This window comes from Ipomoea triloba, chromosome 10 (assembly GCF_003576645.1).
Source record: "Ipomoea triloba cultivar NCNSP0323 chromosome 10, ASM357664v1".
NCBI lineage: Eukaryota > Viridiplantae > Streptophyta > Magnoliopsida > Solanales > Convolvulaceae > Ipomoea > Ipomoea triloba.
The window spans coordinates 27,951,398-27,968,650 of record NC_044925.1 but is presented as its reverse complement, the minus strand read 5'-3'; the positions used below and the strand labels follow the sequence as shown (position 1 = coordinate 27,968,650).

Genomic DNA, 17,253 nt, shown 5'->3' with positions numbered 1-17,253 from the left:
ATGATCTCTAGTAAATGTGTCTGGCTGTCTTGGTACGATTAACGAGTGATCCAAGAGGGCAAGCACATGACAAAGGGTTTGTAACGTTTGACTGGGACGATGAGACCAAAGGCTTCAATTCGCCATTGATGTGGTGGCCAGGCCAGGCCAGCAAGCAGAGAACACAGTTATGTTAGTGGGGGATTGTAAATTAATTGTAAATATATATTTTTACCACAGTACAGATTCAGAAGCCCCCCCATGTTACTAAACATAGTTAATTATTCTGTGCATCTATCTGCTGGCTAGCCTGCCTGTATTAATAATCAATCCTCTTCTCCCATCAGTCTCAGATTTAGCGTGTGGTTTGTGCACTACTCCCTATGAATCTTTCATGTGTGTCATGTTTTTTCTTCTCCCCTTTCAATCCCACTCCCATTTCCAATGCCTCCTACCTTTAATTTGCTCTTAATCTCATGCATCTCTAGTCATATGCACCACTGTACTGGGCATGTGTCATATATGGAAGGAATATCATTGCCTTTTTCATCTTTTTTTTTTATTTATTGCATATTAATTAATATCCAACTTGAAATCCATTCTTAATTTGCTAGACTACAAGTGTTTTGGTATTGTAATTGTGGGGTTCACATACTTCAATTCAAACTGATTCATGCCCTCCTATCAAACCATTTGCATCTAATCTTTCCGAGATCAGGTGTTAGGTGTTATATGTTAAGTCCTCTATGTGTGATTGTGACATTGACAAGGTTTTCATTCAATTCTTAGAGTTTCAATTTGACAATATACATAATATGTATAATGTATTTAATTAGAGACCTATTCTTTGAATTCACCAGACTCTACTACAAAATTTTCAGTATTATAATTGTGGGTTTCACGTCATCGAGCTGATCTGTGTCCTACTATAAAACAATTTGCTAACACTAAGGAAGCTATCAAATCCTCTACATTTGTATGTGTCATCAATAAGGTTTCTACTCTTAGAGTTTCAACTTCACAATACGCATAACATGTCTCTGTAGACCAATTCTTACTTAAATTCACTATACTAGGTATTATAATCCTAGGTTTCACGTCTTCCAACTGATTCATGCCCTACTATCAAACAAACAATGTGCTTACATACACCAAGTTAATTAGCTATATATCAAATCATCTACTATACATATGTCTATGTCATCGACAAGATTTTCATTTCTAGAGTTTAGACTTGACAATTCACATAGCATGTTACAACACCAACAATTCTTGGAATTAGGAACCGGGAGAACACAAGGCAAAGAGGAGGATGAATTAATTAAGAAAGTAAAAATGAAGCAAAAAGCACATTTAAGATTGAAGAGTGTGCGCACGTGCATTCATGTGTATAAATCTGTTGGAAGCTCCGAAATTAGCCATATGCACACGTGCATACATGTGTGTGTGTGACTGCGTGCTAAAATCAAGCTCCCCTCATTAACCCACAACAAAACACAGTCAAACTCTTCTCTTCTTCCATCTTCATTAATTATTAATTTATTATTTATTAATTATTAAATTCCACCCAACACTTAACGACGTTTTAGGGACATAATCTGGTGTCCTAAGCACTCCACGTCAGCGCTTTGTCGGCGCATGTAATCTGTTTACAATAACAACGCTGGGATTTTCTTGAATCTTAATCCCACTCTGTCTTTAACTGCCACTTGCATTTATACTAAGTACAGAATTATACTGCTCCTTAAAATAGTCAAATGGCATGTGTACCTTAGATTTGACCGATTGACTCACTCACTGATTTAAACACACATGTTGCTTCACTTTCTTCTTAATAATTATAATTCTAATATGTTCAAGAATCACAATAGCACACAAACATCACATCTCAACACATTTTCAACTGTACCACAGGATTCTCTAGTGGATTCAAGAGCACATGTGTGATTAAATCGACAACTCAGTATTTTCTGTTAACAGTTGTGATGTTTCTATATAGAACCAATGGTATTGCTAAATTTTATACAGGAATCCCAATATTTATAATGTACTAAAGAGATGAGAATTCTCAGGTAAATTCAAGAACACTAGTACAAAAATAGCTATTTGTACGTGTCTGTTATAACAAACTTTGCGTTTGTTTTATAACAGACGCAGAATGTATTAATAATGATTACTTCTAGTGTGAAAGTAAGTGTTTACGACTTAGTAACCGGAGTTAGGTTGGGGAGTTTGAAACTCCTAACAGGGCAAAAGAATGAACCAAATAAAGAAAAACTTGGTTTGATTTTCTTTGCCATATTATATAGAGGGAGAGACTAAGAATCATTCTAATATAATGACCCGACAGTAACACTAGGGAGACTTGAAGTAGGATTGAGAACGTGCAGTGCCAATAAATTCTTCTGTTGTTACTTGATTGAAACAACAACAACCCTAGAAGGCTAGGCCACCCCCCCTAGTAGGGGTAGGGGGTAGGTTGGGGGTGGGGGAGGGGTGTTTTTGGCTTAGTGCAATGGTGTCACTATTGCACACTGGGGATGGATAGGTGTCCAAGTACTGAGGAAGGGAAGATGTACGTGTACCCCGTTTTGTTAAGAGGGTACACTGTGCCTAGCTGTCCACCATGTGAAGGAGTTGTGGTCTGCCTCCGTTCCATCCCCTCTCTCTCTCTCTACTTCTTGATTTCCCATTTCATAATGCAAAAGAATGGATTTTTTTCTAGGTTAAACTCGACCCACGGTCAAAAACTTGACGGGTTTTGATCTGATGTATTTTTCGTAAATAAAGATTCGTTTTTGTTTAACTAGGTTTTGGTGTCATGTGTCTGGTCTGATTGACGGGGTTCGCCACGAAGGACTTTACAAGTTTACAACCAAGTGGCACTTTTGTGGTTCACTTACAAATGGATTAGATTATGTCAAGACAAAACAGGTTTAGGATTGGAGCTTTGATTTCCTTTTGGTTTTTTCCTAATTCCTATCCAACCCCACACCCCCACCCCCACCCCCCCTCAAAGCCCACTTGGTGGAGCACTAAATAGAGGGATCGAGCTCTGCTACTCACAAACCAAAGTCATACACTTCAGAGGCTCTCTTTGTACTCTCACCCCTCCTTTCATTCTCTGCATTCTCTTGTGGTTTAGAAGGCTACCCATTACTACTGTAGATTCTTCCCATTTTTCTTGGTTCACATAGTCCAGAGGTTTAAAAAATGGATTATGGAACATTGGGGGATTCAGAATGTAGCAGTGGATGTGAGTCTGGATGGACTCTATACTTGGAGAACTCATACATGGCTCCCTATGGGGGCAATAGATTTCTTGAAGGGAAAGGGGGGTTTAGTCAAGAAAATGGATATGAAGAAGAAGAAGAGGAAGAGGACTTATCTATGGTGTCTGATGCATCTTCTGGACCTCCACAGTTTGTTGAAGAAGAAGACTATGGCAATGACAACAACAATGGCTGCTCTTATCATGCTGCTCCTCCTGTTAACTCTGCACCTGCATTGCCTGTGAAGAGGCAGAAGAAGAAGGAAAATCGACGTCGGAGCATCGGGGAACACCCTTCTGCTCTTGATGACACAGCCAGCTCTCCCATCTTCAACTTGAGTAATGTAAGTTTGTATTTGCTATTTTGCTTCCTGCCCAGATTGTTCCCCCTCTTTCCCTGCATCAATAAGTGAAAGATTTTCAAGAATCTGAAAAAGTGTTGTTTTTTCATGGCATTTCTGCAGAATAATTTCACAATCAACAATCAAGCTTCAGTGGAGAATGTGGTATTGGATTTCTCACAGGGATACTCCACAACTCACTTGCAGGTACTATGCATGTTCCTTCAATTCCATTTACATAAGGTTTGGATTCAATCATTTATCCACACAGATATTCTTATCAGAAAACAATTTTTCATGCAGGGGAGATCCGTATACCAGGAACAGTATGGTTTCTTCATGCCATCTCTACTCCCTGAAAACCAGTTGCTGGTACAGAATCAGTTGAGTCATTCACTTTCCTCCCATCTGTAAACCAGAAACCGAAATATCGATTAAGATTTACTAACATTAGATTCTCATTCTTTCAACAGGTGGTATGAAGGGAAGAAGTGGGGGTGATAAAGTCAGATCTTTTTTTGCTGTTGATAACTGTCTACTGCAGTGCTGCTTAATCCATGTTCAGAGAGGGAAGGAGGGAAAATTGTTCAAGGCAATAGGAATTGGATCTGAAAGCAAGAAACCGAAAAAAGTTCCTCTTCCTTTCTTTTCTTTTCTTTTATTTGCGTTTTCCTGTCAATGCAGCAAGAAACAGCCAGAAAGAAACTCATTTCTTGTTTCTCCGAATTCGATTTTGCTTATCAATGAAACACTTTAGCTCTGAGTTTTTTCTTGAGCATTGTATATGACTATATGTGGTGCAAGTGTCTGCAACCATGCCAATTCAAGCCTTGTTCTGTCATGGACTGCCATTGCTCTTTTCCAAACTACCAAAGAATCAGTGTTAGTTAAAGCCTGCAATTAAAAAAATGAGTAAAAACAAGATCATGAGAAGTAAAGTCTCCATACACACAACTAAGAATAAAGAAAAAGTAAAGAAGCAAAGGTTGGTTTTTAGTGCTAACTAAACTTGTAGACAAAACAGGACAAGCAGCAATAATGCACCACACCTGTAAGAAAAGATATTATCCAAACAGTCATTGCAAAATAAAAAGTATGATTAGGTAGGATTTTGTTGAAAATTTGAAGCTCAGTTTTGAAAAAAAATCAGCATCCAGTGGAAGTAGTAGAAAATCTTTGAAAAGGGTTGGCTAGAGGGTATAGTATTGACAAAACCTCAGTGTCTTTTAGTGACCAGACAAGACTACATCCCAATAATTCAAGCTCTCTCTATAATGAATTAAAAATGTAAAATCTTGATTATAGGTGGAAAAAATATGAGACAGGATGAAGATGAAAAATGTAACAAAAGGATGGGCAGTCAGAGAAAAGCACAGAAATGAGGGGGAAAAGGCCAAAATTAATGTAGGAATATTTCATATGCATCTTGATGACTCTTTTTTAAGTGCAGAGATCCTGCCGCCGATCTTCCTGACCCAAGGCTACATGCCATCCTTATTTTATAGGGTAGCCTCTTTATCCAGTTTGGAAGGATCCCAATATTCAAATCATTTTATGCATAGTTTATGCAAGTATGTTTGCTTCCCTTGCATCTGTCTGCATTTAAGCTGTCATTCACAATTATATGTTCTTCCACCATTTCTTTATTCTTTAACAAGAAAGATGATTAGGTTCTGAATGTTTATGCACAAGCATGGTGGATAGGTATCAAAAGGGAATGGGGGAGACCATTTTTGCCCCGCCAACTACCATCAAAACAAAGCCTTCAATTCCCATGGCACAGAGCTCCAGTGTTGTTTCTCATATTAAAAAAACAAAAACAAATTCAATTGAATTTTCACCTCAGACTGCTCCCTTTCTCATGACAACAGCCTTCTCTACAGGAAAAACAGCAAATGGCTTCCACTCCTCATTATCCTGTCATCCATTGCCTGTAAGGAAACATAGTCTAAAACAGTAATTCAAGTTAATACTCAGATGGAAATTCTTAGCAGCAAAGAAAGGTAACATCCAGTTGGTTTCCAAAATCCTATCAACCCATTTTATATCATAGCATAGGTAGTAGCTTAACTCAATTCAAGAACATAAACATGATTAGTTCCAAATAGTACTAGAAAGAAAGTGAGAGCAAGAAAAGTTGCTAAAATAATTGATCAGATCTGGAATATTTCCAGTGGGGATTTACAATCCCATTCAGACAGCTGTCATATCGTCATAAAGTTGAAGGCAGTTAGGAGGTTCATGACACAGATCTACAGGACCACAGATCGTTTTATCCAGGTTTCAGAAACGAAATTAGCCAAACAGGCATGAGTGCATAGGTGGGTTTCCCTTAGAGCAAAGTTCCTGTGCAATATTGCACAGCATGGGTGACCATATGACCCCAACAAAAAGATTCTTACAGCAGTATGATTGAGGTCTGAGGAGAACTTCTTATCCTCTCAATGAATATTTCAAGTTGGTAACAACTAACAAGGGCTCATTCCCAATCAGTACGCGTTTACTTCAGAAAAGAATACTACTTCACTCTTATCTGTCAAGTAGGTGTATGGGCTTTGAATATGCAAAATCATGCAGTTCAATCTTTTTTGTTTTTTAGCACATAAGAGAGGGTAGAGATAAGATTTGTACAACTTAACTACCCACTAGGCATAGCTCCAAACAACAGCTCGGCATTCTCAAGAATAGTTTTCTTGTGAAATTAGGGAATTTCAATTTGGTAGACCGGGAAGGATGGCAATGAGTTATAAAGTTGCAAATAAATGGTACCTAGCCTGCAAGAAATTCTTGACTAAACTCTGCTCATGGTCCATTTCACAAAACTTCGATATGCATAAAGGGAAATTATATAACACAGAACCCACAGGAAGCATGACAAAAGGCTGTTCATAGTTTCATACTACAATCATATATTTCAAGCATCAATACAAAGTTCAACTTGGGATCCTTCAGTTTAGGATCCATATACATACATGTTGTCGCCATATTGAGGATAGATCTCTCCTTTTACTCAAGTAATCGTTTGTGCTTACACCAGGCAATTGCAATCACATACAGGAAAATACTACCAGTGCAACCACCACCAATGGTCCACAAGAACTCTGGCATCCCAGCTTTTTCAGGTTTAAACAAATCAATACCAATATTCATGCCAAAAACTCCTGCCACAACCACAAATGCACTTATGACTAGAGTTGCTGCTGTCAACATGACTCCCATTTGCAGAAGATGGTTCTGTTTGTCGTCAAGCATAATGTTGATGTAATCTTCTGTGTCATCCACATACTCCCGGAGCTTTCAACAAATTTCATTATATAATGTCAGTACCAGCAAAAATCCTTTAGTAATTTTAGCATCTGTGCAGGTTACTTACAGTGGAGAGTTTATTCAATGTGCCATCGATCTGAACAAAGTATGCTTCTAAGAGCATTTCAAGCTCCTCCACATCAAGATGCTTGCTAATAGCACTATGTGTTGTACTTGTCCGTGTTCCTTGACTACCTCGGCCAAGTGTATTTAATCTTTCAGGCTGGCGATCAATATGAGGAAGATCAGCATCATAGCTGGTGGAACCAGTATTTGCTCCCATTGAGACCTCAGCAGGAATCCTGACATCACAAATGAAGAGAAATAAAACTTTTGGTGGATAGCCAGATAGGTAAGGTTGAAGGCTATGTGGAGTGGGGTTGTTAGTGAAATAAAATGAATGTGGCCATGATCATGACTACAGTCATCACATTTTATGTATATACCAGTTTCTTATAAACCTTTGCAATATTATAAGCAGAAGATGCAAAGATGGAAAGTATCTCCATTACCTCAGTTCATATATGGTTTTGAGAAGGGATGTACTTTGTCTTTCTAAATTTATAAAACAAAGAGGAGATCCTAGTAAATTGTCTGGAGTAATACAATTGTAAAACTATAAAGCAGTCTACATTTAGTGAGTGAAGGTTATGCCTAAAATCAACCATATATATCATCACAACATTAGAAACATAGTCTTAGATACCTATCAATCAAATCTTCCTGAATAACTCCTTCATCCAAGCCATCTTGCTCATTTATGGATGAAACAGAAGAACCCTCAAGTTGTTGCAGAAGTTTTTCAGTCAAATACATCTCAGCCATATCATCATCGTCATCTAGTAGATGCTCCAGTTCATCTCTTACCTGAGAACGAATATTTTTTTAATTAAACATATTTACTGAAAGCCTAAAGTAAGCCATGTTGTCCAGGTAGTTATCCAGAAAACTAATTAGAGTACCTTCTGAACACGCCCAGTTATTGCAACCAAGCGGCTTTTAATTTGACGGACACGCTCCAAGTTCAAAGTACTAATCTTTGAAGTCAATTTATCTAATGCAGGATGAGCTTCCTGCTCCAATGTTCTTGCCTATAATGAAAAAGGGAAATAGCAACAAAAGAAGGGGCAAGATAACAAAAGCATCGTGCTTTAGAGAGTAAAAAAGCAAAACAAAACTCAGCAACAATATGAGAAAAAGTATAATGAATACAATGTTCAACTAAGAGAAGCGCATTACAGTACCTCATTATCCAAGCAACTGCAAGCAGCCTCTAGGCATGCCTCAAGTGCAACAAATTCAAATGGAAGAAGCTTTAGCCCATCTCGATTCTCACCAGCTTGCTGTTTCCCATCTGCTTTACCCTCCTCGTCTTTAGGCGGGAAACCCCCAGAATAGCTTTGAGGGCTAGCTCTATTTGGTTGTGGCTCTTCAAAACCATACAGATTTTCCCAGTCTGCATTATCCTGACCAACTCCAGCTTCCTTCATTAATCATAATGACCAGTTAATTACCAATCCTTATAAACTTACAACTAAAATGCACCACACACATATAGCAACAAACAAACACCAAAATACAAAGTGAGATATACATAGAAAAACAACATAAATCGCAAAGGATTAAGGTCATTCAATCAAACAGTCACAGTTTGTGAGCACCACCCTAAACCTACAAGATGTCAATCCAGAATTCAAAACAATTTTATAAAGGTAAATTTAATAATTCATGCTAAAGTATTACAGTGCTGTAAACGAAATAATAGCAATTCTGAAATTTGAAGAAATTACTTATATCAGTTTCCTTCAACTGTGAACATTTTAAGCCAATATATATACTCATTTCGTATAGATAAAGGCCAAGTTTGGTAAAATAGTTAGCCTATCTATTAATTTTGACTTATTTGGCCACTATTAGCTATTTGAATTGGTTAAAAAATCAATATAAGTGTTTAGTTAATCAACTTTTGTAACTCCAAAATGCTAAAATTCACAAAGTCAATTAACTTTTTGAGAAAATAAATTATGCCAAACAGCTATCGGCTAATTTACCAAACGCTTTTCTACAATCAAGTAATGTTATCAACTAATTATGCCTTCTAACACAATCAGCTAACAATACCTTCTAACACAATCAGCTATCAGCTATCCGCAAACAGCATTTACCAAACAGGGCCAAAGTCTAAAGAGAAACCTGGGAATTGGTAGCTTGGTGGTGACGCAGAATTCTGTGCTGGAGCTCATCGACGAAAGGAGCAACAGAAGGGTCTCTAGAATTGAGGAGAAGGACCTCTTGTGCTGTAATAATGGCCTTAATATGCTCCAGATTGATGACGATTGCCCGCTCACGGCCGAGCACAGTGGAAGGGTAAGACAGGAGTGGGTCCAGAATCCGAAGATCCCGGGCCGGAAGCCCAGTCCGGCGCATGATAGCATGTTTTCCCACCTCCACTACCTGCGCTTGCCCAGTAGAGTCCAGGAGAAGCCACGGCCGGATCCCGGCAGCCTTCTTTCGCAGCACACCGCCGACGATTACGCCTCCTGGCAAGGGATTGTTAGTGCGGAGGGGATCTCCATCGTCGACCGGCGAATCGCCGTTGAGCTTCGCCGGAGGATTGCCTTTCATCACTGTCCGTAACTGAACTGTTCAGTTAAAAAGTAGGATCGCCACCGTTCTCCCATAAAATTACCAAAATTACGAGTGATGTGTATCTGTGCTTACATCATGCTTTCCATTCATTTATTTTTATTTTACTCTTTAAGTTGCATGAAAACAGGAAGCAAGTATAAAAATATCTATATTTATAAATACTTTTTGTTTAAATAGGTATAGATATTAGGTAGTAATTATTTACTAATTTTCTTAGGAAGTGATGGAGGCAGTTATGAATTAAATGCATTTAAGAGGATCATTTATTGGTAGCTTTGGAGTGTATAAATGTCATTTGGACACTGTGCTGGAGTTAAATCTTTTAGTAATTTATAAAAACAATAAAAATATGAGGAAAATAGTCATCAAAGTGTCATCGATGTTGAGGTCGTCAAAGTGTCCATCGATGTCGAGTTACCTGCTATTGTAGGTCAATTATCGATTTTGGAGTTCTAATACACAAAAATGACTTGTTCATGAGCTGAATTAATTGCACTTATAAAAGTTCATAATCTTAATTGCACTTTGTTGTAAAATTTGATGGTCTAGTTAACTTTTTTCCCTAAAAATATGTTTGAGCTCTAAGTGCCCTTTGTATTGGCCCGCATAACCGATTATTAGTCATAAAATCAACAATAATGACCTCTATCCATTGTGATATATTCAAATTTGACATATATCTTCATATCATGAAAGAGTGATCAAGAAATTACTGAAATTCCAATAAATAGGCAAATGTTACCATAGTCGAAAATGTCAAGAACTACTCATATCATTCACAAAACGACATAAAAGAATTTGTTTTCGATGCTATATAATTTTTAAACAAAAAAAGAAAAGTTATTTTAAATAAAAGTTTATGACTAGAATGTAAAGGATTAGAGTTTCTCAATATTTATAAGATTAGACATCTAAATCAAGAAACATGACTAATTAACTAATTAAAATCTAAATGAAGAAATTAGAGACCAAGATGCTTCATGAGATTAGAATAGCTTCTGCACCCATAACTGCTACTTTCATCAACCTCCATGAAATCGCACGGCTCATTCTCATCAATCCTCCCTATTCTCCCAACCCTATCGCTGTAACTCCGATCAACTCCCCTCGATCCCTTCTTCCTCACCAGCAAACTCCGATTCACGTCCATCTCCGGAAACGCCGCGCGGAGGAGAACCGCCATATCGTCCCCCTCCTCCGCCTCGCCCCTCCGCCTCTCCGCGCTGAAATCCCGGCGAGCACCGAACACGCCTCCACCGGTACATCCGGTCAGGTTTTCCGCGTAAAACTCTCGTGCTTTGCGTAAGACCATAGCCGGTGCTCTCAGTATGCAGTTTATTAGCTTGCTTGATTGCTTCTTTATCCCTTTTGCTTTCATATGTGCAGTTTAGGGTTGATTTTCTGCAATTTCTGATTCTGGAAATGGTTGTATGTATATGTGTGTGTGTGTGTGTGTGTGTGTGTGTGTGTGTATAGTTTTAGAATGCAGAGAGTTCTTAGAAGAGAGTGTTTAGAAGATCTGGTGTGCCGTGTCTTGACTTTGTCAATGCAGTTCACACTATGTGGACTGTGGATGTTCTTGGGCAGGATTTAAATTAAATTAATTAATTGTGTTAAATTAATTAATATATTCTAAACAATTGTATGGCTGCGATTTAATGTTGAGAGACGGGGTCAAAATCAAAGCCTAGATTACGGGGAGTCAGTAAATCTGCTACCACTTTTCTATCTAGATAGTTTAAGTAAAATATATATATTTTTTGAAATGTAAGAATTTTGGGATTTTTTGTTTTTTTTTTGTTTTTTTATCTCAAACTCTTATATTTGTTTTCATCTATACTATTAATAAAAACAATATCCTCAGTTTTAACTTCCCGCCCAAAACAAACCTATAATATTTTGGTGTGCGTAATATTGTATAATATGGTAATACAATTCCTATCCCTAATACAATTCTAAATTAAAATAAAATTCCTAATAAAATATATTTTTCCCTACGTTCCTATTCGTAATACAATTCTAGACTAGATAAAAACAATATCCTCAGTTTTAACTTCCCGCCCAAAACAAATAAAAACAATATCCTCAGTTTTAACTTCCCGCCCAAAACAAACCTATAATATTTTGGTGTGCGTAATATTGTATAATATGGTAACCTATAATATTTTGGTGTGCGTAATATTGTATAATATGGTAATACATAATATTTTGGTGTGCGTAATATTGTATAATATGGTAATACAATTCCTATCCCTAATACAATTCTAAATTAAAATAAAATTCCAATTCCTATCCCTAATACAATTCTAAATTAAAATAAAATTCCTAATAAAATATATTTTTCCCTACGTTCCTATTCGTAATACAATTCTAGACTAGAATTACTAATGGTAATAATCCAGTATATATATTTCTCTGCAATGCAATCTATACTATTAATAAAAACAATATCCTCAGTTTTAACTTTCCTTCCAAAACAAACCTATAATATTATGGTTTGCGTAATATTGTAAAATATGGTAACCTATAATATTATGGTTTGCGTAATATTGTAAAATATGGTAATACAATTCATATCCCTAATACAATTGTAAATAAATATGGTAATACAATTCATATCCCTAATACAATTGTAAATTCAAATAGAATTCCTAATATTATGGTTTGCGTAATCTTTATATATATAAAAACAATACAATTTCTATACTACAATTTCCAATACAATTCGTATAAACAATAGAATAATATTAAAACAATACAATTCCTATACTACAATTACAATACAATTCGTATAAACAATAGAATAATATTAAAACAATACAATTCCTATACTACAATTAATAGAATAATATTAAAACAATACAATTCCTATACTACAATTACAATACTAATATTAAAACAATACAATTCCTATACTACAATTACAATACAATTCGTATAAACAATCAATTCCTATACTACAATTACAATACAATTCGTATAAACAATAGAATAATATTAAAACAATACAATTCCTATACTACAATTCCAATACAATTCGTATCAAATAAATCTAATATTAAAACACGAAATACAATACTACAGAATAATATTAAAACAATACAATTCCTATACTACAATTCCAATACAATTCGTATAAACAATAGAATAATATTAAAACAATACAATTTCTATACTACAATTCCAATACAATTCGTATCAAATAAATCTGCTATTAAAACACGAAATCCAATACTACAAAATGAAGTCTACTATTCTACAATTCATATACTACAATTCCAATACAATTCGTATACTACAATTCCTCTACAATTCCTATACTACAATTCCTCCGTCAATTCGTATTATAAATACATTCATCAATTAGAAATTTTATAACCTACTCACACAAATCGAAATAGTAAAACGATATTGTCACGCACATCTTTCAACAATATTGTTCTTTCACTAATGGGGTCTGTTTTTGTCTCTGCTTCCGACCTATCTCCCAAGACGAGAAGGAGTTGTATTAGACTCCGGCTAATGCGTTGTTATTTGTCAAGGGAATATCCACATTCCACAATCAACCAACACACACTGGAGTGCTTACTCCATGACTCCCAGGTAAATGCTATTAAGTTTAAAAGTGTATATAAATTAGGGAGAGCAGATTGTGACTATATCGTGGCCGAATTTTGTTCTATGAATTAGAGGAAAAAAGGTTGTGTAAATTTTGCGGTGGTTGGCATTTTGTAGTGAACACTGTAGCCATATTTAATATTTGCACATGGAGAGCATTACAATATTTGTTTTTCTTTCTTCAGAGAACTTGTATCCATTTACAAATCCCTTTTTTCTTTCTTCAGAGAACTTGTATCCATTTACAAATCCCTAAAGAGTTTCTTCAGAGAACTTGTATCCATTTACAAATCCCTAAAGAGTTTCTTCAGAGAACTTGTATCCATTTACAAATCCCTAAAGAGTTTGTGGTTAAGTTCAAGAAACATTGAAGGCTCCCGGAGGAGTGGATAGCAATATGTTAAACTGCTAATTGGTAAATTCTTCTTTAAATCTTATTCTATACTAGATGTGTTTTTATTTTTTTTTTTTGGTGTTTTTATTTCTTTTTGTTATACTAAATTTTTTTTTTTTGGTGTTTTTATTTCTTTTTGTTATACTAAATTTTTTTTTTTTGGTGTTTTTATTTCTTTTTGTTATACTAAATTTTTTTTTTTTGGTGTTTTTATTTCTTTTTGTTATACTAAATTTTTTTTTTTTGGTGTTTTTATTTCTTTTTGTTATACTAAATTTCTTTTTTTTGGTGTTTTTATTTCTTTTTGTTATACTAAATTTCTAATAGTATACATTCATGAATGCCAATTTTAAATCTTTTGTCAAGAAACATTTTACCAGACCAAAATAATATTAAATATACATGCATCCTTATTAATACTTTAAATATTTAGTTGCTACAAAATATATAAATTTTAGTTTCGCAATATATGATACAAAAGGTCATTTATTGCAAATCTTTTGTTTGGTTTTTTGCAGATTTGATTGGCCGTGTTGTTTTCATTAATGAGCAAAAAGTTGTCCAAGTTAATTCAAATCCTCAAAGGTTGATTGATTTTGTCATTGAAGACTCTCGGTATGTGTTTGTTTGGATGTCTTTTTGATTTGTTTAAGTATAAATTTAGGCATCATCATGCTCATTGTTGTTTTCACTACTCAGGGGTAGTCGGCTCATTGTTACTCTATGGGAGGAGCACGTGGATTCTGTCTTGCCTTACTATAATGTTGATTTGGCAGAACCACTGATTGTCCTTCAAGTTCCAGCATAAACAATTCTCATTGATATTTGCATATGCCATGACTATAAACAAAAGCTAAGGCCAAACACTAACTCACGTTGGGTTATTGCTAAAAAAATCGGTCTTTAGTCAGGGTCAATTGTATGTGGCTTTCTCCCGAGTCAATCATCCTTTGTGAAATTCCGCCCAGACAATATTAAAGGGAAAATGAAAAAGAAAACTGATTTTACTAATTGATTGAAAATATAAAAAAATCATAATGGAAAAGGAAAATTAGGCAAATTGAAAAAGGGAATGGATATTACTAATTGACTGAAAATTATTTAAAAACTTTAAAAAATTAATTAAACATGACTGTTAGATTTTTTATAATAGTTACAATTAATTCATTCAAATATGAAGGAGGAAGAAAAACTAAATGCGATAGGGTGAAAATTAATATACTTAAAGTATAAAAGTAAAAGTATAATTGCACATATATTAGTGTAATTGACTAATAATAGTTGCCTAATAATTATTATGATAATAACACTGGTCGTTGAATTTATTTTTATAATAATCTATATATATATAAAAACAAAATCCTCCAAAACGAAATCCTATTTCCCGCCCAAAATATTGTACATTAAAACAATTAAAACAATAAAATAATATTAAAAGTACAATAATATTAAAACACGAAATCCTATAACATCAAAACATTGTTATACATTAGGATTAGTATATTGTTATAATCTTTATCTTTATCTTTATATATATAAAAACAAAATCTTCAAAAACGAAATCTTATTTCCCGCCCAAAATATTGTACATTAAAACAATAAAATAATATTAAAAGTACAATAATATTAAAACACGAAATCATATAGCATCAAAACATTGTTATACATTAGAATTAGTACATTGTTATAATACTTCCTCCATTCGTATTAGTATACCTGCAATCATCAATTAGAATCAACAATAAAATCTATATCTATCTATAATCTATCTATAATCTTTATCTTTATCTATATATATCTATATATATATATATATATATAAACAAAATCCTCCAAAACGAAATCCTATTTCCCGCCCAAAATATTGTACATTAAAACAATAAAATAATATTAAAAGTACAATAATATTAAAACACGAAATCATATAGCATCAAAACATTGTTATACATTAGGATTAGTACATTGTTATAATACTCCCTCCATTCGTATTAGTATACCTGCAGTCATCAATTAGAATCAACAATAAAATCTATATTTATCTATATCTATCTATAATCTATAATCTATCTATAATCTTTATCTTTATATATATAAAAACAAAATCCTCACTTTAAGCTTCCCGCTCAAAACAGTCTTACAATATTTAGGATGCGATTATTTCCTATATTCTTATTCGTTGTACAATTCTACATTACAATTCCTATTGTATCACAATTCCTATCCTACTACAATTCTATCGTAATAAGATACAACCTTATATAAATCTCTAATCTAATCCTACAATTCTACAATGTTTTATTTTGTATTTATTGTTATGCATTTTTTATGTTGTTAGTATGATGCTTCTTTTCTTTTTTTGAGTTTTTTTAGCTTTTTGCTTGGTTTTTTAAATTTCATGATCTTCCTTAGGGAACTTGCATCTATTTACAAGCACATGTTCAAATTCAAAGATTTTGGATCGCCTAATCCTATATTGTGGATTTTAAAAGAGAAACGCAGAACGCAGTGCAATTATTCCAGACCTCCCCACTTTCAAATCTGCAAATTATGTTGTTGCGATCAAGATATTGTTTTATTTAATATTGCTTAATTGTATATTGTTTTATTTAATAGAAATAAAATCATGGTCATGTTTGGTCATATTGCTTTATTTTGTATTTATTGTTATGCATTTTTTATGTTGTTAGTATGATGTTTTTTTTTTCTTTTTTTTTTTTGAGTTTTTTCAGCTTTTTGCTTTATTTTTTAAATTTCATGATCTTCCTTAGGGAACTTGCATTTATTTACAAACACATGTTCAAATTCAAAGATTTTGGATCGTTAAAGGCTCCCGGAGGAGTGGATATCAATCAACTATTTGGTAAATTCTTCTTAAAATTTTGTACTATACTGGATGTGTTCTATACTGCACAAACTAATATTATTAATTAATTGGTAAAAAAATTAATAAAGTTTAATTGGTAACAAAATTTTATTTACCAAATTCTGAGAATAATTAAACCATTATAATTGTGAATAATGAAAACAAATTCGGCCTAATTTTATAAGAAAAAATAATTTATTAATTATTATTTACACCAATAATAATAATTCAAATACTTATCTATACTTCTATATCTATACTACTAATAATAAATATAAAATAATTCTTTGTGAAATTCCCGTCCAAACAATAGCAAAGATAAAATGGAAGAGAAAACTGATTTTACTAATTAATTAAAAATATAAAAAGATATTCGAACGAAAAAAGAAATGGAAATTAGGCAAATTGGAAGGGAAAAGGACATTACTAATTGACTGGAAATTAATTTTAAAAAACTTTTGAAAAAGTTAATTACACTTTCCTTTTAAAAACTTTAAATTATTTAAACTTGAAAAAAATTAATTAAACATGGGTTGTTAGATTATTTATAATAATTACAATTAATTCATTCAAATATCGAGGAGGAAGAAAAAACTCAATGCGATACAGTGAACATGAATATACTTAAGTTATAAAAGTATACTTACACATATATTAGTGTAATTGACTATTAATAATTGCCTAATAATTATTATGATAATTAAACTAAACATTGGTCTTTGAATTTATTTTTATAATAATTATAATTAAATTATTTCTAAATTTTCCCATATTTATTTAGTAATAATATAATTACATAAGTCATATTACATATTGATCTTTTTAAGATAAT

General features: G+C 33.6%; 2 protein-coding genes and 1 long non-coding RNA gene across 3 annotated transcripts; 1 reads left to right on the top strand and 2 right to left on the bottom strand.

The window, feature by feature from the left end:
* Positions 1-3,062: 3,062 nt before the first annotated feature.
* Positions 3,063-4,366, top strand: LOC116032880. Its single transcript, XM_031275621.1, has 4 exons — positions 3,063-3,594; positions 3,715-3,798; positions 3,895-3,974; positions 4,065-4,366. Exons 1-4 carry the CDS (start codon positions 3,193-3,195, stop codon positions 4,090-4,092), a joined length of 594 nt encoding a protein of 197 aa, XP_031131481.1. The 5' UTR covers positions 3,063-3,192; the 3' UTR covers positions 4,093-4,366.
* LOC116032881 lies at positions 4,355-5,490 on the bottom strand. The gene is made up of 2 exons (XR_004100801.1): positions 5,433-5,490; positions 4,355-4,485 (listed from the first exon to the last, which is right to left on the bottom strand). It is a non-coding gene; the product is annotated as an uncharacterized LOC116032881 (long non-coding RNA).
* Positions 5,491-6,421: 931 nt separating this feature from the next.
* Positions 6,422-9,637, bottom strand: LOC116033512 (magnesium transporter MRS2-3-like). Its single transcript, XM_031276256.1, has 6 exons — positions 9,091-9,637; positions 8,142-8,381; positions 7,860-7,988; positions 7,604-7,764; positions 6,965-7,199; positions 6,422-6,885 (listed from the first exon to the last, which is right to left on the bottom strand). The coding sequence occupies exons 1-6, from the start codon at positions 9,520-9,522 to the stop codon at positions 6,598-6,600; spliced, it is 1,485 nt and encodes a 494-aa protein (XP_031132116.1). The 5' UTR covers positions 9,523-9,637; the 3' UTR covers positions 6,422-6,597.
* Between the last annotated feature and the right edge of the window lie 7,616 nt (positions 9,638-17,253).